Source organism: Triturus cristatus, chromosome 3_2 (genome assembly GCF_964204655.1).
Source record: "Triturus cristatus chromosome 3_2, aTriCri1.1, whole genome shotgun sequence".
Taxonomy (NCBI): domain Eukaryota; kingdom Metazoa; phylum Chordata; class Amphibia; order Caudata; family Salamandridae; genus Triturus; species Triturus cristatus.
Genome location: NC_140584.1, coordinates 560,907,501 through 560,932,598, shown reverse-complemented (window position 1 = coordinate 560,932,598; position 25,098 = coordinate 560,907,501). Strand labels below are relative to the sequence as shown.

Genomic DNA, 25,098 nt, shown 5'->3' with positions numbered 1-25,098 from the left:
AGCCTTTACCAAAGAAAAGCACCTCCGTCTTGTCTGCATTGAGTTTTAATTTGTTGGTGTTCATCCAACACGCAACATCTTGAACACAACCCTTGAAGCTTGACAAGGCCGCCTCTGACACCTCCGAATATGGATAGACCAGTTGGGTGTCATCGGCATAAGATATTGCCTTGATCCCCCAGTTGGCAATCAACGTAAAAAGTGGAGCCAAGTAAATATTAAATAATAATGGGCTAAGTGCCGAACCCTGAGGAACACCACAGCTGAGAACCTTGGGTGCTGAGGAAACGGTCCCCAGTGCCACCTTCTGGGTTCTCTGAGACAAATACGACTGTATCCAGCCCAGGGCTTGATCCTGCAGGCCCACCTCTGCCAGTCATTTTAACAGCCTTGCGTGGTCGACTGTATCGAAAGCTGCCGATAGATCCAGGAGCACCAGCATAGCCGAGTCTCCCGAATCCATCGACCACCTTACTGACTCTGCCACCTCAATCAGTGCTGTCTCGGTGCTAAAGCCAGGTCTAAAACCTGACTGTGTCTCATGCAGAATCTTATTTTTCTCTATAAATTTACTGAGCTGCCGCTGGATTACTTTCTCAAGCATTTTGCCCGGGGCAGGCAGCAGGGAAATTGGACGAAGGTTGCTGAGGTCGGTGGAATCCCCATTAGGTTTTTTCTTTAGTTGGAGGAGGATGGCGTGTTTCTACATCTCCGGGAACACCCCGGAGGAAATGGACGTATTCCAGATGTGCTGTAAAGAGGGAGCCACAAAATCAGCCATTGTGCTCCAAAGCTTGGGGGGACATGGGTCGTCCGGTGATCCTGACTTACAGCGACTTAATTCCTTCATGACCGCGGTCAGAGCTATAGGCTGAAAATGAGCCATAGATTCACCTGTCATCTCTTTGACAGTCCGATCTGTCTTCACAGTCCTTTTCTCCGGGCCGAATGACTCATAAACGCGCTTAATTTTTTGGTCAAAGAAGTCAGAAATACTATTGCACAACGTAACCGACGGCGGTATCTCCCTCTCAATACATCTGGGTTTGAAAAAGGACTGGACCACCTTAAAGACTTCTTTGCTTGAGTGTTCTGCCTGTTGAATAGAAGCCGCAAAGAACTGTTTTTTTGCCTTTCTAACAGCCTTCTGCAATTTATGGGAGGCTTCCTTGTATTGTGCTTTTTCCAAAGTCCCATAATTTACCCTCCACAGCCTCTCTAACCTCTTACACGCTGCCTTCTCTACTCTAAGGTCCTGTGAAAATCAAGGAGCAGAGGGGGATTCCCTCTTGGACATTGCGCGTTTTGCTGGAGCAATGGATGACACCATGTTCCCAATCCAGTCATTAAACCGCTGTGCATCAGTTTTGGCATTCATGGTTAAAGTTGGTTTGTTCTGAGCCAATACTGGGCCCATATTGGCAGGGACTAGCTTCTTCCATTGTCTCCTCATAAAAACACGCTTGCTTGGCGCCAGTCTGTCAACCGCTAAATTTATTGTGAATGGAATAAGCAAGTGGTCTGACCAGAGTAAAGGCAGAGCCGCTTCCAACATCACATTTTTAATATTGGAAAGAATTAAGTCAAGCATATGGCCCGCTCTATGTGTAGGGCCATCATTGATTAATCTCAGATTGGCAGCATTCAAAGTGGCCCTTAATGTCTCTGCCGGGGCGCAGTCCACTTCATCCATATGGATGTTAAAATCCCCTACTACGAGGAAATAAGGATGAAGGAGAGAGCTCTGCACTATCACATCCAGCAGAGCTATCAGATTGGGTTCATTCCCGCCAGGGGGGCGGTATATAACTAGACCCGCTAAAGAAAGCTGCGGCCCACCTGAAGGCAAAAATGTAATCCCTCCAGTCCCGGAATCAAAGTAGGGGCGGAGGATGTCAATATGAACTGCTCTTTAAATATAGCAGCCACCCCACCTCCTCTTCTAACGCCTACTCGGTTAGAGAGACACATTGTGTAGCCTAGGGGTACTGCCAGCGCTATTGCAGTCACATTGTCCTCATTAAGCCAGGTTTCTGTTAAAAACAGGGCATCCCACTCATGACCTTCCAATAGCAGCCAAATATCGTTTGCGTGCTTCGATAGGGATCTGCAATTCAAAAGGCCAGCTCTTAGGCTTCTGTTACTGAGCGGCCTGGGCTTGATGTACACCTCCTCCCCTCCATCGCCCCACACACCCAGCGATTTCCCACAAACCCCACAAATCTGAGAGAGGGATTCAGGCCTTAAGTCGATCCTGTGAGCGCAGCACGCGGCGGCTGTATTGAGCATCCACAGGTCTTCTCGTGACCACACGATCCTCCCCTCGGAAAAACCCCTACGAACAGCATGCCTGGCCCCGGCCGCAGTCTGGTCGCGGATGGGCGCAGACGGGCTTGCCTTTGCCGCGCCTTCGGCATCACCACCCCCTTTTGTACCGCTTCGGCGCGCCGCCGGCGCGCCTGCTGCGCGCGTCCGCTGCGCGTTAGCCAAGGCATCTGTTTTAAGAAGGGGAAGGTGCGACAGCTAGAGCGTCAACCCCCGAGCACCGGAAGTAGCAAACTCCCTCCAAAACAATCGGGACTACACTCGCGGTGGAATGGGGAGGAGCAACCGGTCACGGCAGGTACGATAAAATACAAATTCAAATTGCAATTTTAAAAACAGTTTATGTGCAAATAGCAATGTGGCAGGAAAACGACAATTTTAAAATGCAAAAGGTGGGATTTTGAATTACAGTAGCGTTCTACATGCAATTTAGAGGCAGGGCACAAAATTCACTGGCACAACTGACTAACAGGTCTTGGCAGTACTATATTTCTGCGCGCGTCCAACTAACGTTCCTGAAACCTATGGTTTTTTCCAGTTAATTTCTATGGTTTTTTAAATTGCTAATTTCGAACTATAACGTGCCTGAACCCTATGGTTTTTTTAGTTAATTTCTATGGTTTTTTAAATGCCAATTTCAAACTATAACGTGCCTGAAACCTATGGTATTTCTAGTGAATTTCAAAGGTTTTTTAAATGAAAATTATTCAAATATATATATATATATATATATATATATATATTTAAAAAAATTGTGAATAATTTTTAGTAAGGTAAACTATATTCATTCTTTTTAAAAAAAAAATATTATACAGAAGTCGCGCACCCTACACGATGGCTGCGTGCATTCCAGTAGCCATTTTGAGAAGTCACGCTGGGGTCGCGACTTCGGCGTAATTTGTAAAGTATGAAATGTCTTTAAATTAATTATAAATACAAGTTTTCCTTTAAGTGTTTGTCTAAATCTATTAATAAAAGTATTTTTAAAGTATTATTTTCAATATAATTTCGACTAAACATTATTCGATAATTATTGGATTCGGAGGTTAGGAGGGATGGCCATTTTGCTCGATCTGTTTTGAAAGATGTTTTGGTCTAGTCAGGTGGACACCCTCCTCCGGGTGAGGTACGGCTTGAGGATTCTTTTCAAAAGGTGAGGAATCAACAGGCAGACGTATCTATCAGAAGAGCAAGTTACTTACCTTTGGTAACGCTTTTTCTGGTGGATACAGTATCTGCCTGTTGATTCCTCACTGTCCCACCCGCCTCTCCGTTGTCCACCTGTTTCTACCAAAAAGATGCTTTAACTGTTTGGCATGAATGTTTTTAATATGTCTTAATCATGCTTATGTTTTAATAGTGAGAAATGCTTGATCTTTTGCTATTTCATTATGCCTTTATTGGTTAGTCATTTGTGTATATATATATATATTTATTTAGTATACTATGTATACATGTGAAAATGTGTCGGTCCACCTGTTTACCTCAGTGGCATGGAAAAAATGGGTGGAACTGACGTCAGCACGCCGACGGGGTCCTTTTATGGCTCCTATGACGTCATATGGTGTCGCGAGCGGAGCCGTGCTTTTATGACATCGTCGTCAACGTGGGAGAGCTAGGAAAGAATTTCCACGGAATGCTGGTGCAGGGGATATTCACCTAAGTGTTAAGGCTAGTCCATTGGGAGCAACTGTTTATGTTACCACTCCAGAATCAGAAACCAGTGATCCGAGGGCAGAGGCCCTGCAGATGGCACACGAGGTGGAGAGCCCAGTCGTGTGCACCAGCAGGGCAGCAAAGTGACAAGCACCACTACCCACAGAAAAGGTAACGAGGGCACGGAATAACACAGGATCTTCTCTTTGTATCTGGCAGGAACAACAAGGTTAAAATGCCCTAGTTCCAAAATGTAGAATTAGTGCTACAACGGTCTTCAAGAGGACCTGCAAAGGATGCCGCTTCTGCCTTCCGTACACTGGAGGCGGCATATGGGTCACGTTGTACGGTCATACTGAGGTGAGACGCACACTCGTTGACCTTTCATGGCACTGCTCCACACTTCAGGGACAACGCTTTCCATTAGCTGGGTTTACTGATGACGTGTCGCACCGGCCCGTCCAACAGCAGAACCGCTTTAGATCCAAACAGACTCTTCCACTCTCTCACCGGAAGTGAAACCAGGCCACGTGGACACTTTCACAATACAGCAGCCGGGACTGCACTTTTCGGTATAATAAACCCATTCCTTCCTCTTAATTTATCAAAACAACTACTCACTGAAGAACAGGGGCCAGCTTCGATCGGTTACAACAAATGTTTTACTTCGCGACACCATTACAATGCATGCATTACCACGCATGAGTTGTACATCGCAAAGTCATTACTAAGCATTTTTTTAGAACGCATGGTCATTTACCATGCATGCCTTTACAATGAATTTTGTTGTAAAGCTATGTATGGTAAAGGACCACGAGTTCTCAAAAAATGTAGATGATCCACGTTGTTGTAAGGAAACAGAGGCTGTTCCATTTCCTCACAACGACGTGCACCGCCCCTCAGAGACGACATGAAGGAGGAACCATGAGGAGAGAGGGACCATGAGGAGTGAGAGGTAAGGGGGATTGGGCATGGGGTGGTGGTTACTTTTCTAGGGTTTAGGGTAGTGCAGTGGTATTTGAGTAGTGTAGGGGGTCGTGCTGAGGGTAGTGTTTTAGGGTTTAGGGTAGTGCAGTGGTGTTTGTGTAGTGTAGGGGGTCGTGCTTGTGGTAGATTTAGAGTTTAGGGTTGTGCAGTGTAGTGTAGGGTGTAGTGTAGGGGGTCGTGCTGGGGTAGTGTTTTCGGGTTTAGGGCAGTGCAGTGGTGTTTGTGTCGTGCTGGGGGTAGTGTTTCAAGGATTAGGGTAGTGCAGTGGTGTTTGTGTAGTGTAGGGGGTCGTGCTTGTGGTAGATTTAGAGTTTAGGGTTGTGCAGTGTAGTGTAGGGTGTAGTGTAGGGGGTCGTGCTGGGGTAGTGTTTTCGGGTTTAGGGCAGTGCAGTGGTGTTTGTGTCGTGCTGGGGGTAGTGTTTCAAGGATTAGGGTTGTGCAGTGGTGTTTGGGTAGTATAGGGGGTCGTGTTGGGGGTAGATGTAGGGTTTAGGGTAGTGCAGTGGTGTTTGGGTAGTGTAAGGGGTCGTGCTGGGGTAGTTTTAACGGTTTAGGGCAGTGCAGTGGTGTTCGGGCAGTGTAGAGGGTCATACTGGGGGTGTTTTTCAGAGTTTAGGGCAGTGCAGTGGTGGTCGGGCAGTGTAGGGGGTCGTGCTGGGGGTGGTGTTTCAGGGTTTAGGGAAGTGCAGTGTTGGCCGGGCAGTGTAGGGGGTCGTGCAGGGGGTGGTGTTTCAGGGTTTAGGGCAGTGCAGTAGTGTTCGGGCAGTGTAGGGGGTCTTGCTGGGGTGGTGTTTCAGGGTTTAGTGCAGTGGTGTTCGGGCAGTGTAGGGGGTCTTGCTGGGGTGGTGTGTCAGGGTTTAGTGCAGCGGTGTTCGGGCAGTGTAGGGGGTCATGCAGGGGAGGTGTTTCAGGGTTTAGGGCAGTGGTGTTCGGGCAGTGTAGGGGATCGTGCTGGGATGTGGTGTTTCAGGGTTTAGGGCAGTGCAGTGGTGTTCAGGCAGTGTAGGGGGTCGTGTGGGGGGTGGTGTTTCAGGTTTTAGGGCAGTGCAGTGGTGTTCGGGCAGTGTGAAGGGTTGTGCTGGGGCTGGTGTTTTAGGGTTTAGGGCAGTAGTGTTTGGGCAGTGTAGGGGGTCTTGCTGGGGGTGGTGTTTCAGGGTTTAGGGCAGTGGTGTTCGGGCAGTGAAGGGGGTCTTGCTGGGAGTGGTGTTTCAGGGTTTAGGGCAGTGGTGTTCGGGCAGTGTAGGGGTTGTGCTGGGGTAGTGTTTTAGGGTTTAGGGTAGTGCAGTGGCGTTTGTGTCGTGCTGGGGGTAGTGTTTCAGAGTTTAGGGTAGTGCAGTGGTGTTTGGGTAGTGTAGGGGGTCATGCTGGGGTAGTGGTTTAGGGTAGTGCAGTGGTGTTGGTGTAATGTAGGGGGTCGCGCTGGGGGTAGTGTTTTAGGGTTAGAGTAGTGCCTTGGTGTTTGGGTAGTGTAGGGGTCGTTCTGAGGGTAGGTTTAGGGTAGTGCAGTGGTGTTTGGGTAGTGTAGGGGGTCTTGCTGGGGGTGGTGTTTCAGGGATTAGGGCAGTGCAGTGGTGTTCAGGCAGTGTAGGGGGGTCTTGCTAGGGGTGGTGTTTCAGGGTTTAGGACAGTGGTGTTCGGGCAGTGAAGGGGGTCTTGCTGGGGGTGGTGTTTCAGGGTTTAGGGCAGTGGTGTTCGGGCACTGTAGGGGGTCTTGCTGGGGGTGGTGTTTCCGGGTTTAGGGCAGTGGTGTTCGGGCAGTGTAGGGGGTCGTGCAGGGGGGTGGTGTTTCAGGGTTCAGGGCAGTGCAATGGTGTTTGGGCAGTGTAGGGGGTCGTGCGGAGGCTGGTGTTTCAGGGTTTAGGGCAGTACAGTGGTGTTCGGGCAGTGTAGGGGGTCGTGCAGGGGCTGGTGTTTCAGGGTTTAGGGCAGTGTAGTTGTGTTTGTGTAGTGGGCAGCGCATGCACTGCATCGCTAGGTGAGACCTAAAAAGCATTGCACCAAGATGGCTGCCAACACTTACTGGATTGAAGAGTTGGCAGCCAATTAGAGCCAAGCTTGTGCTTGTGTAGTTAGGTCCCACCCAGATATATAAAGATATTTTTCCTTTAATATCTCAAAAACTACTGAACGGATTTACACCATTTAATAAAAAGGTCGCTTTATGAACCAAGTATTACCTTTTTGCCAAATTTGGTGTAATTCCATTCAGCAGTTTCAGCTGTAACCATGTCTAAAGTTTCCTATGGGAAATTGATTTTTTTACCTCTATTTTTTTTTATTTCTCAGGAACTACTGAACGGATTTACACCATTTGAAAAAAGGTCTCTTTCTAAACCAAGGGCTACCTTTTTGCCAAATTTTGTGTAATTCCGTTTAGCAGTTCAGTCGTGTCTAAAGTTTCCTATGGGAAATAACATGGAGAAAACACGTTTTGGGACCCCCTTTTTTCTCGGCCCCCGCTTGGCGTATCACCACGAAACTTTCAGAATAGGAGCTGACCAGAGCGGGACCAATGTTTTGAGAATTTCTCGAAGATTCGTCAACCGGCGCCAAAGTTATTGGGAAAAGAAAAAACGCTTTTTGAATAGAAACAAGGTCCTGACTATAACTACCTACTGGCGACTGCCAGTAGGTAATATATATATATATATATATATACACATATATATATTATTATTATTATTATTTCAAAAAATTAAAAAGACAACTTTTATTGTGTGATGCGATTGCTTCTCCTTTCACAGTTAATTTCGTTGTATGGTACCTGATAGATATATCTTTATATATATACATATTTGTGTGTTTTGGCATGTGTTATTATTTTGGCTCAACAGGTATGCGTGCAGCAAAGTTATGTAGTTCTGGAATAATTGATCAATATCTTTAGCAGATTCAAATCTGTTTAGATGTCATCTTTACGTCTTTCCTATCATTATGTAAACCTTCCGGTGGTCATTTTGTCTAAACAATATTCTTTGTTCCAGGAATGGACTATTGTTCATCTATCTTGGTACATAGATTGAGTCTCCAGACCTTGCAATGATGGTTTATTCATCTTGGTTGTAATGGGAGTGAGCTCTGGAAGTCCTTCTTTCTGGACTTTTTGGGACAGGTCTTTTTCAAATATTTATGTATTGATGTAAAGAATGCGGTTGTATGGCATTCGTTTTTCCCTTGGCCCTTCTGGTCTAGGAGTTTTTTCTTTCTTTTGGTGGTTATTTACTAATGTCTGACTGTGTCAGATGTTCTTGCTCAAGGTTTTAACCTGTTCCACTTAAGGAACTGTACGGGGCTGTCCCCCGGCATGCAGAGGTATTGCTGAAATATTTTTGGATCCGGTCCGACGCATGGGGAGAACTCAAAGTTAAGGATTCTGTGGCTAGATTTCCATATCAGATGGTAGATTTCCTTACACAAATACTTTCCCTCACAAAGTAGCAACCCTTTTTGGTGTTAGGTGAGTGGTTAAAACAGGGTCAGATGGAAACAGACTATGTTTTTATTTGAATATTTTGGTAAGCAATATATGAAGACATGCATAATTGTCTGGGACACAGGTATGAGGAGCTTGTCCACAGAGGCAAAACTCATCCAATGAGAGAGGACTTTCTTGAAATAAGCACCATAGGCACTGACCACATTTGTTGTTTTTCTTTTGGCTTCTTTGGTACTCTTGTGGCCTCTTCAGCAGCTATTTGGCCAGATGTGCTACAACATCGATTTAGTTAGTGTACTTGCAGTTGGTTTGCTTATGAGAAAGCATATTCTTCCCTATGAATTTCAAACTCCCATATTGAAGAACCTGTATGAAAAGTGATAAGGCTCTAGAAGGTTCAAGCTATGCTTGTTTTTTATAAAGCACATCTTTATGTGGAAAACGTACTGCAAGTTGAAAAAAGTAAGAAATCTGAATTTTTTTCAGAGGATATACTATATTGAAAAACATATGTTAGCACCCTAAACGATAGGTGTACTAAAAAGTAGCTATTTGTGGCAAGACAATATCAAAACAATGTCACAGCATCTTTAAAAATAAAGATGTGGTGCAAAAGATCACTTAAAATTGTTAAATCCAATACAGCAAGAAGGTGTTAGTTTGGGTACTAGTGTGCCAGGTAGAAACAACCTAGTGAATATAGTTAATGGCATTGCTAGCTTTAAATTAATTAAAATCCAAAATATACCTCTTTCAAAGAGATTGATACAGCAATATAATTCATAGGATTGCACTACAGCCTGGGGTAAAAGCAGTGTGTGTGTGTTAGTTCATATAAATTAAAGAAAGGATGTGTGATATCTAAAACCTCTTTCAGGAATAAGAGATCCTTTTTTCCGCTCACATACAGAAATCATAACCATGCTACATATTTTGTAACAATTCATTCTGTACCTATGCATTTATTTATTGATATCACAGCTAAAGATATAACAACACTGAATAAATGTTTTCCATACTTCGACTTTCAAATTCCACTGCCGTTTTCCTCCATGCACTCGTTCGATGAGAGGTTCCCATACTGCAACATTTTCATTGTAGTAATGAACCTAGGATTAGAAATGTATTGAATATAGCATTACTGATGAACTGTGTAGTACACATTTAAAGCAACTATTATATATATATATATATATATATATATATATATATATATATATACATACACACACACACACACACACATATATATAAACACACACACATATATATATATATATATATATATATATATATATATATGTATATATTGAAACAAACCTAGAAAATCTGCATATACTTTGGACTAAGCCGTTGCATGCATGTTTCTACAGAACGCACTTTCAATAGCAAACTAACGAAGGACAATTTTGGGCAACAGTGCATGATCTTAGTATATAGTAAAGATGCAAACATGTACGGAACCACATGATACTAATAACCTCCCTAAAGCCTACATCCATCACTCTGTACACTGTTGTGGGTCGTTGGGTGTACTTTTGTACTGCGGAAGCATTCATATGAACTGCCTTCTCCTCAATTTCCCCCCGCAACCTACTATGGAAGTCCTCTTAAAAGCAGACCTATCTAACTATTGCATGTGCAGGAATTCATTCAAAGTAGATATGTCTTACTCACCTGCAACTTTAGAGGCTTGGTATTTGTGCATTATCCTTTATCCTGCTTGGAGTTGCTCCATGGTCTTGCTGACCTCAATGCCCTGACCGAACAAGAAACGTTTTTTCAACTCTTTTTTTTGCACTTTTATTATAATGTACAAGTCCAATAGTATACCATATAGTACGAGGCGCAAAGCTGGCAGATGACTGATTACTGGCTCACCATGTTGCAGCTGAGTGTGAATGGGGGCACTGTGTGCCACGGGACTCTGCTTCTAGCTTACGTCCTCACTTTATAAGCCAGGTGCAGACTCACACCTAGTATTGTAGCTGCAGAAGGGGAAAGGTAGTGTGTAGATGAGGGCGTGGGGAAGGGCATATAAGTAGCCAATGTACCTCACCCTGCAGCCTCTGCCCTTCCCTCAGCAGGGTGGATGATGAACTCTTTGTAGGGTTCGCTGATGTGAAAAAAGGCAAAGAGGTACAGAAGATAACTATCTCCCGCTTGATTGCACCTTGCATTAAGATCTGCTAAGCATTGGCTAAACAACCGACTCTGGAAGGACTGCATGATCATTCTACCAAGGCCAAATCTGCTGCCACTTCGCTAGCATTCAGAGTCCCTGTCGGAGAAACATCAGGCAGCTATGTGGGCATTCCTCCATACATTCACAAATCCCTATTGTCTGGACGGTCAGGTCCACTAAGAGGGGCTCTTTGCCTGCTTGGCCCTGCAGGACTTTCTGATTCACAGTCCCATCTCCAGTCAATATTGACTGGTATCTATTTAAGGTGAGGAATCTGTGGCTAGAAAACTAACAGAAGAACAAAGTACTTACCTTCGGAAATGTTTTTTTCTGGTAGAGAGTCTATCTACCTGCAGATTCCTCACTGACCCTCCTATCCTCCCTGTTTTGTGATTGGAGTCTATTTATTAATAAGAGCATAAGTCTAGGAATCTGCACTCTGATCACAACTAATTCGCTCTTGGGTCTCTCCGTCTGGGGTCTTAGACAGTCTCAAAAGCAACTGACGTCAGCTTGCAGGGGTGGTGCCTACACTGGCCCCACATTCCTGCTTTTCGGGATCAGAACAGCATCAGTGCAGATCTGTATGGCGCCACCAGATGGCACACCGAGGTACTACTGTAAAGTTTCTGGATCCAGTCTGACACCTGGGGAATAGCTAGAAATCTCTATTAGAAACTCTTCATCAGGTGGAGAGGTAGCGAGTTTCTCTGGTCAAATGTATGTGCTCTAGAGGTTTATTTGATGTAGAAACTGGTGAATATTCATCACAATTACTGAGTAGATGGCATCTGTTTCTAACACAATTGTTAAAATTGTCATTTTGAATCACATGCCATCAGACGGACTAAATCAATAAAATTATAGAATCTGATCGGGTTCCCTTTAATTATGTCACTATGCTTTGCGTTCCTTTAGACTTAGTATTTTAAACATACGACAGGGGAAATGGTCAAAGATCTAAAATGTTAGCTATATTGTGGTTTAAAAGCAACTATGGCACAGACTCAACAATACAACCACCCAGAAACACAACCTGCATGTAAATTCTGACTTGCACCCTTCATTGTATCCTCACAATAATCTGCTTTCACATATTAAGACACAATTGTAAGTTTCAGAAACAGGATAATATGCCATTTACACTTCTGTATCTCTGTCACTTACCATCATGCTTCGTCAAAGACCTGTGAACTATAACATTGCAGTTGGTATGGGAGCAACAACAATATTTGTTTACATATGATTTCATCATCTTACCATTAGCAGAGGAAAAGGTTTTCAAGATTAAAATATCAATATTGGAACATTATAATGCAAAATGACTCAGGGACTACTTGCGGTCCACCTAGTAAAACTCCTTTCCATCTTTGATGGATACTGAACATACATGAAAGCTGACTCTCAAAAACATTTGTCTTGTAAATGACAAACAAATGACAGTGCTTTCAGCTCAGACACATGGCAGAATAATGCAATCTCCAATTATGATAGGCTGTGTACAAAGTGTAATTGCAGTGAAGTAGCGTCTCAAATGGACATTCATTAACCAAAAAACTATTATATTAAGACAGCACTGTAGTCTAATATAGCAAACAAGAAGTGGCTTGTTGACACAACCTTTCATGAATGACGTAACTCTTGGAAGGAAGGTTGTTGAAAAATGGCTCTCTCTGAAGGATCACCCCAAATATTTTGCCTTCCTCATCTTTTTCTGACCTTGTTTTTGTTGGCTCTAGGACTCTGACCACTTTACCACTGCTGACCAGTGCTAAAGTGCATGTGCTCTCCCTATCAACATTGTATAATTGGTTTACACTTATTTGGCATATTCAATTTACTTGCAGGTTCCTTTTAAGGTGTTATACCATACACCAAGAGCCTGTAAATTAAATGCTACTAGGGAGCCAGCAGCACTGATTGAGACACCTAAACAAGTAGCCCTGTAAACATGTCTCAGGCCTGCCACTGCACAGCCTGTGCGTGCAGTTTTACTGCCACTTTGACTTGACGTTTAAAACCTTTTGTGAAGCCTTAAACTCACCTTTCAGTACACATAAGTCACCCCCAAGGTAGGCCCTAGACAGCCCATAGGGCAGGGTGCTGTGTAAGTCAAAGGCAGGACATGTACTTTTAAGTTATGCATGTCCTGCTAGTGAAAAACCCCTAAATTAGTTGTTCACTACTGTGCGGCATACTCCCCTCATAGGCTAGCATTGGGAATTCCTCAATACACTTTAGGCTGGAATTCCTAATTAAAAAGGAGTAGCTGTTCCATGTTTAATGGAATTGTAATGATACATCTTCTTTACTGGTAAAGTTGGATTTAACATTACTCCTTTAGAAATGCCACTTTTAGAAATTGGGCATTTCTCTGCTCTTATTGCTCTGACTGACTGCAGCCTGTCTCCAATACAAGTCTGGGGTGCGTGACAGCTTCACATTGTGCATTCCCTCTAGACAGCCACAAACATAGGAAGTTTAGGTTGGCCTGAACACCCATCTTCATTTTGACTCCTCTTCCTGGGCAGAAAGTGATAGAGGAGCTGACACAACTGAATAGGTTGAGTCTTGTCCCAACAATAAGGTCTGATTAATCCCTACTGATAGTCCGGAGACAGGGCTGGGAAGAATGGACCTATGTGCACTTCAAACTCCTTTCTTTGGAGTCACCCCCACTTCAAAGGCGCAACTGGGTATACGTACTGGGGCTCTGATCCGATCAAGTCGGTACACTAATGGACCTGTGAAGAACTCTGCCTGTAAGAAGTTCTGCTGTGCTGCTACAAAGACTGCTACTCTGTGGGATTGCTGCTCTAGAATAACTGTTTTCCTGCTCTGCTGTGCTGCCTGTTGCTGCTGCCCTGCTGAGGAAAAGGACAGAACCCATAACACTTGAAACCCAGAGTGACTCCAAGGGCTTGCTGGCTTGACCCCTGTTTTGAAGTCTAAGGGCAATCAAAGACTGCCCCATACCCTGCAACAGCACCAGGACTCTGCCATCTTTATGTCCTGCATTGTCAAGTGGTGCCAGTCCAGTTAGAAGTGCCATTTTCTGTGTTGATCAGCAAAACAAACGCCTTAGCGCCGATTGGAACCTATGCATTTTCCTTCCGACACCAACAAAGCGGCTGCCCGACTACACCACCTCGACTGACTGTGCGGCTCGATGCCGATGGACTGAACGACTTGACAATGACACACTGCCTTTATTGACAAAGGATTCGTTGACGAAGTCTCGCTGACAGCGCGGATCGGAACGGACGCATCTCCTCCATCTTAAGGGATCACGCATGATGCGGTGCCTCCTAGAGTCCACCAAATGAGTCTTCTCAATTTTCAGATGCTAAAACACCAACCGGCGAGATTTTCTCAACGTGGGCTGTAGGGCATGACCGTTCGCGTTGAGAAAGTTGCAGCGACTTCTGGCCCACCTCATGGTGCACTTCGCATGTTTTTTTACAGCGTGGAACAAACACCCTGCGTCAAAAATCAATATGAGTAGCGCGACATGCCATATTCTATCCGCTTGCGGAACTCTGCAGAATCTCGCTGAGTTTTTAGTGAAACTCCACGAGTTCTGTTCACCCCTACGCTAGTCATTAAGGTTTTAGAGGAATTGTTATAGCACATTTAAGGCCGGATTCTTAAAGGTAAACTTACACTTTTGTGCAAGTTTACACTTGCTGTAGTAAATTTACTATAACTTGCTATTCAGAAACTACGAGTGTAATTTAACTACTAGTTTGGTATTTACAAATTGCAAGTGCAATTTTATTACTCGTAATTTACTACCAGTAGAATTACAATTGTAGTTTGTGAATTCCAAAAAGTAATAAAACTAATACAGTTAAGAACTTTGTTAATCAGGCTTTAGACCTTAACCCTATATGCTTGTCACCCAGCAAACCAAAACTTGACTGTGGTTAGTTAGCTTTGCTGTACTAGCACCTGAAGTTCATTATGCCCTGTTGGACCCGGCCTCGTAGAATGGCCCTCCGTGCCCCCGCACCACCGAAACCTAGTGCCTGCAGCCCAAGCACGCGGCCCAGCCGACCTTTCCCACCAGGACACCTGCACCAACCCCGGACATCCCCGTCCATGGCCTCTCTCCTTTCGGCCACCCCGGGCCCGCGTGCCCACTCCCTGCAACCAGATGGCCGCCCGGCTCCAGCGCGACCCGGGCCTCGAGGCGCCACTCCGGCTGGAGGACATCACGCTTCCAGGGGATGAGAGAGGGAGGAGCAGTTTCTATCGCACCTCTGAACTCCCCTGGGACGATGGGTTTCGATCGGCCCTCCGGCCTCCCTGCGGGCTGGCTCCGTGCCTGCTGGGTGTCTGGGACTCCTCCCGACCCGGCCCTGAAAGGATCAAAAGACAATAGCAGGAAACCCCGACAAGCGGCCCCCAGGTGACAAGACCCCTGCCTGCGCAGACTCCGGACATCAAAGCGGGGTCGACCTATAACAAGGGGTGCTCTGAGACTGTCCGGCAGATTCGACGCTGGAACAACGAGAGCCTGCTGACGTGGTCGCGGCTCCTGGAACTGGAACCCACCTGAGCCCTGCTGAGTGACTCGCGGCTCCCTGAAGATCGTAAGACCTCCGAACTTGTACCTGAGCCCTGCTGAGTGACTCGCGGCTCCCTGAAGATCGTAAGACCTCCGAACTTGTACCTGAGCCCTGCTGAGTGACTCGCGGCTCCCCCAGACTCTCACGGTCCCGCCGGACCCCGACTCCGACCACGTATCCCCCAGCTCGAGGATTGTGAGCTGTGCGCCGGATACGTCCCTGCTTTGAACCGTTACCAGAGACAGTCCCGCTACCCCCTACCTTTCCGAGACTCTTGAGCCCGTGCTCATCTTGTACATATTTGCAGTGATACCTATTTGATAAAGCTTGTTTCTGAGAATACCCAGTGTGGTCTCTCTGTGTCGTGTGGTGCCAGAAGTACGATCCTAGTTGCGAGATTCCTCCCCCTGGGGAATCTCTCGCCAGTGCCCGGCTACAATACAATACGGGTGGGACTCAGGGAAGTCAGGACCCCTTTCCGGGCTCCTCTGAGGTCGCCGTCTAACATGCCCTGATGACATAACTCAAGTGCTTAATGTCTTAAAAATACTTAAGTGCAGTTGGCAAAAGATTTTCTTAGTAGCGTGTCATCGGTGCTACCAAATGCCAAGGCTGCCTAGACTTGATTCCCTTGTGTGCCTGTTTCTTTTCTCACTTTGTAGGTGATTTTTCATCTCCCATCTTTGTCCCTTTTCTGCCTTTCTCCCTTTTGTTTTAGGACTAAGTTTGTAGATGAAAAATAAGTCCCACTTCCCAAAAATGTTTGTCAATGCTCACCTCTTGCAACTTCCAGCACAAATCAAGCACTGTATAATTGTCAGTTCTAGTTTCATTCCACCACCTGTCCCATTGCACTAACAGGAGTCCAGTCCAATACCGGACTGTTCGTTCTCTTTAATTGCACCTGTAGATAATATCAACTATTACAAACCAGGAAAGTTGAACACCAAGATCCCACCAAGACCTATTGGCACTCTTGTGGTGGATCATTGGATCGCTGAATTTTTTGGAATGTTTCTGCTGGAAGGTGAGCTTCAGTATTCAAACCCAGTGGGCAGCAAAGCCTTTTTTCCAGTGCTGCAAAGAAACAAGGGCAGAGGATAGACACATCCTAGCTATCAGACCTGTCAGCCTAAGGGTGGTCTTCCCCCCAAAACTTTTGCCTCTCCTCCTTCATTCTGCTGAACTTAACTTTGTTGGCCCAGCACAGTGCAGTTTACCACTGCTAAAGTGCTTGTGTTCACCCCCCTAAAACATAATGAAAGACCAAATGGTTCAACGAAGCACGTAGCTATGTGAAACACTGACCACTGGTGTATAAATCAGGGTTGTGAAAAGAAATAACTCTCACACAACAGATCTTTTGTAGAGCGGGGAGGATGGGTAGGGAATTAAGGAATCTGTGAGTAGACTATGTCTCTACCAGAAAATGAGTTACCAAAGGTAAGTAACTTGTTCATCTGATAGAGACATCTAGCTGCAGAACATAATAAAATGCCATAGCTATACCCCACCCCGAGGAGGGTCTGCAAACGAATCCTATGAAAGGTCTCGGAGAGAACCAGCCGGTCAAAACCACAAGAGACCAGACGTGCATAGGAATTAGATGAACAGGAGCATGGGGCTCTGAAGTGACCTGGTTCCATAGGTTGATGTGACACAGCAGACGTAGCCAGGATAGATCTTAAGCGTATTTATTAAGTTAGTAAAGTCCATAGATTAGCCCCACCAGGAGCAGCCTGCTAGCTGCTCAGCCCATCCTCTCAACTGTCTCACACCACACCAACCTCCAACATTCCAGTCACGTCAACATTCCACATGGAACTCTCACACTGGCTGAGCAGCTAGTTAGAAGATACAGGAGAACAGTATTAACCTTACATGAAGATACTACAATATCTCCCTTCTTTACAATTGAAAATACAACAAACAATACTAAAAGTTCAAAGCAACTATACACCAAATATAAACAAAAGATAAATAGTCCAAAGCACAAAGGTAAGATGAATAAACTATACCACGAAGGGGACCCAGACATAAAACGGCAGAAAAAGGATAAGAAAAAGGATGAAAAGATAAGAATTAACTATCACCATCCTCCTCTTATAATAAGACAGAAAAAAAAACATTAAACTCACTCACTAACACCAACCTCCTCTTTTAATAAAACACGAAAAGAACGGTAAAATCCCAAACAGAAATTGAATAGACACCACAAAAGATACATATGTAAAAAACGCAGAGAATCACTATGGGAAACAACTACAATTACTCTAGAAATTGAAGAAACATACAGGAAGAATCACTCCCAGAACAAATATACAATGGGTGGACCTCACCCCTCACTAAAACGTAGGTGGGACTAACACCCCCTAAACTCTGAGTAAATGGGTCTAACACCCAAATATACAGACAACAGAACTGGGACTAACACCCATTACAAATTACATAGGAGGGACTAACACCCCCTATACACAGAGTAAATGGGACTAACACCCATTACCAATAACGTAGGTGGGACAAACACCCCCTAAACACTAAGTATATGAGAATAACACCCATTACTTATTTAATAGGTGGGACTAACACCCCCTAAACACTAAGTATATGGGACTAACATCCATTACAATAATATAGGTGGGACTAACACCCCCTAAAGACTGAGTAAATAGAACTGAAAGCCAATATTACATAAATAGGTGGGACTAGTACCCCCTATACACTGAGAAAGAATGTAGCTAACATGCAAACTCCAAAGTCAATTCTAAAATATCAGAAAAGTGACTTATGATGTGGGGATGGGGCTAAAACCCATTCCAATTAACTAGGTGTGAAGCACAAACGTGGTTGGCAAATGCATAGGAAAACGTACATCACTAATGGTGAATACTGCATGTAAGGCTGGATCTGCCAACTCCAAAATGGCGGGACGTATGCCGGGTGGCTCACGGCGCGCTTCTGCATCAAAATGTACTTAGGCAGCATAGCAGACCGGGAAGAATAGAAGACGTCATGAAAAGGCTCTCCCTCTGCTACGCGCAACACAGTGGATCGGGTAAGAAGCGCGAGCCATATTTTAAAATTTGAAATACAGCGTAACTGTTTCTCTTGAGTCCAGGCAACAGGGAAAACAGCGTACACATGCCATAAAACGTAATTTCAAAGTCTCTCACCCAGTAGTTTCGCCATTCCTGCACGAGGCAATCTTCATTTTATATATTTTTTAAAACAGCTCACTGACCTTTGAAAAACGAACGAGCAATAGTGATGAGATCAGGCACACTTTTACTCCTCCAGTCTCGTGGTACAACATAAATCTCAGTAGGACAAAACCGTAGTAATCCACAACAGACAGCCGGTTGGTGGAAACACGCAAGCGTGTTTAAACTCCACATCCCCACCACTGCTTGAGTCACAAGCCACGGAGATACCTCTTGCTGTAGTTCCACTTGGCACAGACACGAGTGCTCTGACAGAGACCCAGGGAAAACTTGAGGCCCAAATCCGCTAGTGACACAAAATCTGGGGACTCCTCAGACCTGTTGCTCGACTTTCTCAGTTGGCTTGCCATTGATACTTCCACAGGGGAGCTCTGGGACACAACACCTCAAAAAAACACTGGACTGAGGCAAACCTCTGTGCTGCACTAGGGAACAACTTGCAGCTCCACTCCTCACTCCAACGGCGAGGTTTGGGCGACCGGTGCTCCTTACAAAAAGCAAGTAAAAACAAGCCTGCAGGCACTAAACAATGGTGCCCCAAGGGTAGCAGAAATATACTGTGTCAAAAGACAACAATCAACAGTATCACAATAGTACATGACCCCCAAGGGATGAAGTGAGTCTATGGACTAGGAGGACCAGAAGCAATGCCATGTAAACTACAGTTCCCTCCACCAGTAAAGAAGTATTTGAGGGAAACCTGTCCTGAGAAACCCAGAAAAAAGGGGGCTCCCAAAACACATTCACATTAGAGCCATGATGAATAAACACATTCAAAGCAAAGTCGGCAAGACCAAAACAAGAACAATGACTGATGAAAATCAAAGCCTGACCTTGGAAAAAACACTATTAAACAAAGTAACAATTACTAGGGTCACACAACAAGTAGAACCCATGGAGATGGAAGAATGGCAATTATACAGATATGAATCTGCTATAAATATTGATCAAATATGCTCAAATCTATATAGCCCATGCTCTGTGTATATTTAGATACATACTCATATGTATATATATATATATATATATATATATATATTCACTAAAAAAAACATAGGTTTCAGGGACGTTATAGTTAGTTGGACATTTCACTCATACAAAACCATAGAAATTCCCCCGTTATAGTTAGTTGAGCTAACTGTAACTCGCGACCCCACAATGCACTGCTGATGACATCACATATTACATCATTCATGACATGGTCAGTGACATCACTGATGACATCTCAAATGACATTACTGATGACATCATCCACGTCACAATTTGATCCACCTCCTCAAACCATAATTTACATTTTTTCAATGGTTTTTTAAATGCTAAATTATAATTATAATGTTCATTTAACCTTTCTTTTTTTCCTGTGTTATTAAATTATCATCCCATTCTCAACCTGGTGAAAACTGCAAATCTCACCACTTTTCCATCGATACCTTCTGTCAAAAAAAACGCCACAAATGAGAGCCACAACTAACGTTAATGATGTACAGAGTAGGCGTTCCTGTGCAAAAAAACCACAAAAACACCACTTCCCCAGATTTTCAATGACCAGCCAAATCTGCGATGCAATCCAAAAATCAGGCGATAAGCCAAGTTGGCAGTAAGAATTTAACATCAGCCTTTAACTGGTGTAAAGCAGGACGACTATCTACAGTGTGAATTGGACCAACACGTCATAGAGCTACTGATCATGCAGCTCTGACACCCAAGAAGGCCACAACACCCACCGCCACCACCCCCAGAACCTCCCCCCTGACCACACCCCCCTGACTACCACTGAGGCAGCACAGGACAACGGACCTTCCCAAAACGCCATGGCCCCTCAGCCGCACAATAGCTGAATGTTGGGAGAGGTGGGAACTAAGTATGTGTGAAGGACGCAAGTCACCCATCAATAATATGCACACAATACCAAGTGTAGCGGTGATGTGCTGGACAGATCTCACTATGCAAAGCACAAACCTCTCCATGTGGACATAAACTACTGATACTTGTAGTGTTGTGCACAGTGGATGCAACCATGTTACCTCAGGCGGTAGGGAAGATCTCGGTCATGTAGCTGTGTTGTCCCCCCCTCGAAGCGGAAGCGGAGTGCGCTGGTCCAACGTACGCCATTCCAGTGCAGGAGTAGGACTAAATAGGCTGGGTCCCTGGGCGTGTTTCACTTGTGGGAAGGCCAACGTGTCTGCCAGAGCGGCAGGCCTCCTCGACACAGGCCCCCTGCGAACCCAGCGGCACAGCACCGCAGACTTATGTCTGTACCGACTACTGCCTTCCATCTACAGTACGCACAGCAGGGCTCACAATTCAGATGCAGTGCTGATTGCAGATGACGCAGTCAAGTATGCAAGCCACATTGCTCCCACTGAGACCCGCCCGGACCACGCATGATCGCAGGCTGCGTTCACGCTGAGCGCAGAGGTACCACTAACTCAGTGCACCACAAATCAACTCCACGTGGCCTTAATAAGGCAGAATTCATTAGACAAAAGACATTGCTACCAGTGCAACCCGTTGGGACCACGTATCATCGCAGGGTGCGCACACGCTGAGTGCTTCAGGTGCCACCAACTGTGCAGCTCAAGTAGACGCCACGTGGCTGTGGACCCATCCTGACCGCTGCCTCCGCACTACACTGGGGTTAGCACGTTTCACAATTCAAGATTAGTAGCGATGCAAATTGTGTAAGAGACTATAATGGGTTAAGAAGACCAAATGCTCCCAATCTGTGCAGCTCAAGTCAACGTCACATGGCTGTGGGCCCTTGCTGACCACTGCCTCCTGTCTACACTGCGGACAGCAGGGCTCACAATTCTGGTGGAGTGGCTATTCCAGAAGATGCAGTCCAGTAGCCAAGACACATTGCTCCCCGTGCCGACCCACGGACCATGCATCATCGCAGAGTGTGCACACGCTGAGCGCCAGAGGTACCACTAACTCAGTGCACCACACGTCAACGCCACGTGAACTTAAGGCAGAATTAATTAGACAAAAGACATTGCTATCAGTGCAGCCCCCTCGGACCACGCATCATCGCTAAGTGTGCACATACTGCGTGCCAGAGGTACCACTAACTCAGTGCACCACAAGTCAACACCAGGTGGACTTAATAAGGCAGAATTCATTAGACAAAAGACATTGCTACCAGTGCTGCCCCCTCGGACGACGCATCATCGCAGAGTCTGCACACGCTGAGCGGCAGAGGTACCACTAACTCAGTGCACCATAAGTCATCGCCACGTGGACTTAAGGCAGAATTTAGTAGGCAAAAGACATTGCTACCAGTGCGGCCCGATCGCACCATGCATCATCGCAGGCTCCATACAAGCTGGTTCCTTCACGTGCCAATAACTCAGTGCACCACTTATCGCTGGCTGCACACACACTGAATTGCCAATGCTTGTGTAACTGTACTCAACACCACGCGCCAGTGGGTCCTTGCTGTCCGCTGCCTCCTGCCTACACTGCAGTCATCAGAGCTCACAATTAAATTGACTCTCCATTCATTAATTAAAAGTGCAGTACGCAGCTAAATAGAACGTCCCTCAAAACCTACACAATATCCTTTTAGTATCCTTGCTTCAAGAACTTGTTTTATATCAGTTATAGCTTTAGTGCAATAACCAAATTCATCTTGCAAGTCCAAACGAACACTGAATGGCACTCTACACTGCAGACAGCACAGCTCACAATTTGAACCACAACGTCCCTGAAACCTACATGTTTCGACAATGTATTCCATAGATGTTTCATCTCTTATTCGAGTCACGATTGCAGATGACGCAGTCCAGTACACAAAAGACATTGCTCCCAGTGCGGCCAGCCCGGAGCACGTATCATCGCTGGCTCCGCACACGCTCATTGCTTCTGATGCCCCTACCTTAGTGCACCACAACTCATGGATCCTTTATGACAGAATGTTTTGTGTATGATTTCAGATCTGCCGTCCCTACCTCAGTGCACCACAAGTCATGGACTCTTTACGATACAATCTTTTGTGCGTTATTTCAAATGTAGTGCCCCTACCTTACTGCAGCACAAGTCATAGACCCTTTATGATTGAATCTGTGTGTATGATCCAATAATTACTTTTGCATTTGGTACCACCACCAACCATTCCCAGAGCATTGGCTTACACTCCCCCCACATGCACCCAGCACACACGTCACTGGACATGTGACCATGGTAATAAAAACGAACCGAGCCCACGTGCCCATACCCAGTTCAACTATCTATCTGTGGTCCGTGTGTTCCTTATGTATGCAAGATGCTGCCCATGGGCCCTACCACAGTACATTGTGCAGAAGACAGCGTATGCAACCATGTTACCTCTAGCAGTGGGGAAAACTTTGCTTATGTAACTTTGTCTCGCTCATTGTACAATTACGTAAGTAGAGATCGGATCATTAGAGTACTGCAAGGAGAGTGTATAGTCAATTTATAAGTGCGTGGGGATTGGGAGAGTTTTTTTCTTTTTTTGTTGTATATTTATATAGCGCGAACTCCACCCGAAGGTATTGGAGCGCTTTACATGAATCACGCAGAATAATAAGTGATTTGCCTATAATCACAGGATGTGTACGCGACCCCAAGGCTCAAACGCTGGTTTCCACCACCAAGGTTGGCAGTCTAGCCGACGGCCCACATAAGTACATATGTTGGCGCAGCCTAACTCCGAACATGAGCTTCGCTCTAATTGGCTGCCCTCTATGTCCTAAAAACTACAACACAGACACAGAAATGCGTCATGTCCACCATCTTTCATGTGTGGAACTATGGATGAATGTAGGGTCAGTGATTCCCCATACCTTCCATGTTGGCCATGTTGTGAGAATTCACTCACATAATGACACATTTGCGCTTACGACTCAGGTGACGGCAGCACTACAACAAGGACACCCGCATCAGTTAATTCCTCATATACCTCACGACGGAGCCACGCCCATAGCTCCGCAGTCATTCTTCACAGTCTCATGCAGCACTGACATACGCCTTGCCAGCCCACTCCGCTTACGCTTACAAAAAAGGACAACAACACTACATGGCCCATATTTTCATTATAGTGATCTGCTGGTCACAGGTCTAGTTCTCAGCACGCCACAGGCACTCCCTCATGGCTGCTACAAACACACACCACACCCATCCAGCACAGGCGTCACAGGACATGTGACCCTGCCAATAAAAAAGACCGGGCGCACGTGCTCAACGCCATTTTAGAGTTGCTTGCAGCGGATGCACTAGGGCCGGCACAGGCACATAGCCACGAAGCGGTGAATTTCGGTCCACTGAGGTAAGGGCATTTTAAGGGCTGAGCAGGTGTGGAGACTGCGGTGATGGCCCGTCCCGGGGGTCCGTACACCTCTTCTTTTGTGTTCCCTGATGGATTGCAGTGTAGGCCTGAGTCATGCACCAGGGCGCAGCGGATGCACTGGGGCCGGCACAGGCACACAGCCATGAAACAGTGAATTTCGGTCCACTGAGGTAAGGGCATTGTAAGGGCTGAGCAGGTGTGGAGCCAGCCGTGATTCGTACACCTCATCTATTGTGTTCCCTGCTGTATCGCAGTGTAGGCCTGAGTCATGCACCAGGGGAGCATACCGCCACGTGCATGCCCTAACTAGTCACTGAGTTAGTGTCACCACAAGCACTGAGCGGGTGAGCAGCCTGCGATGATGATGGGTGCACGAGTATGTCCTCTGCCATGGCGATATCAAGACTCAGCACCAATTGTGAGACTTCTGTCTTGCAGAACATTGCTGCATGATGTGGAGGGTGCCCGGTCCTTGAACAGGTGAGCAGTGAGGCCTGGGTGCGCAGCGACGGGCAGATACCTCTGGGCGGCGGGAGTGGATGGGGTGCAGCAGCTTGGATACAAAAACGCATCACAGCAATTTAGGCGTACACAGTCGTATATACCCTGGCTTTACCCTGTCTTTTTGCATTTTGATAAAAAAAAATTCAATAGCAGGATAGTTTTTAGAGTCGGTCAACTATCCGTCGCTCCCACATCTGTAGCAAACTAGTTGACTATATATTTTTTCATACTTTGTACCTTAAATTTACCATCAAGTTTTGACAGCCTTTCCTTTCTCTCTTTTTTTATAAGGAAGTCAGGTGTGTTAACATCGAAACATGCAGACACAAGGGTGACATTCCTCTCACAGCTCGTGGCTGCCTCGCGTCGCTTTGGGAATGTTATGTTTTAAATGTAAGAAGGTTGGGATGTAGAAGTTAACAGGGGTTCACTCATTCTTCCTTTATACTTGACTTTCCTACAATTACTAATTCTCTACTATCTTTCAGATGTGAACCTTAAGGGTGCACTATGTCCCTGCACGTGCTTGGAGACACACCGGTGACAGAAAGGTGAGCTGCAAAGATTTTCTCCAGTGTCACTCTAGCTCTTTCTCTGTCTCTCTTCCTCTATCCTTTGATGGACACATGATGCACAATGTTATCTTCCTTTTAATCTAACAGGCTGTGTTTCACGAATTGGCACCCCTCCTCAACACCACCAGAGCTGAACGCCTGTTGAACCTGCGATGATGCATGGCCATCCTCAACACCTGAGAAGGTTGCTTTGGCACGTGGTGGACCCTCTTACGCACACGCCGGTAGCGGAAGGTGAGCAGAGAGGCTTCTTTCTGCAGCAGCGAGCAGTCACCTCTAGGTGCTGGGAGTGAATGGTGTGCAACAGCCTGGCTGCACAAGAGCGGGCAA

The 25,098-nt window shown here is 45.7% G+C and overlaps 1 protein-coding gene across 1 annotated transcript in view; it reads right to left on the bottom strand.

The window, feature by feature from the left end:
• VPS13C (vacuolar protein sorting 13 homolog C) overlaps nt 1-25,098 on the bottom strand; it is a 2,873,871-nt gene that overhangs the window by 1,203,310 nt on the left and 1,645,463 nt on the right. Inside the window, exon 53 of the mRNA XM_085648297.1 lies at nt 9,424-9,513. Within this exon, the coding sequence (XP_085504423.1) occupies nt 9,424-9,513 (90 nt within the window). The remainder of the gene's footprint in view (nt 1-9,423; nt 9,514-25,098) is intronic.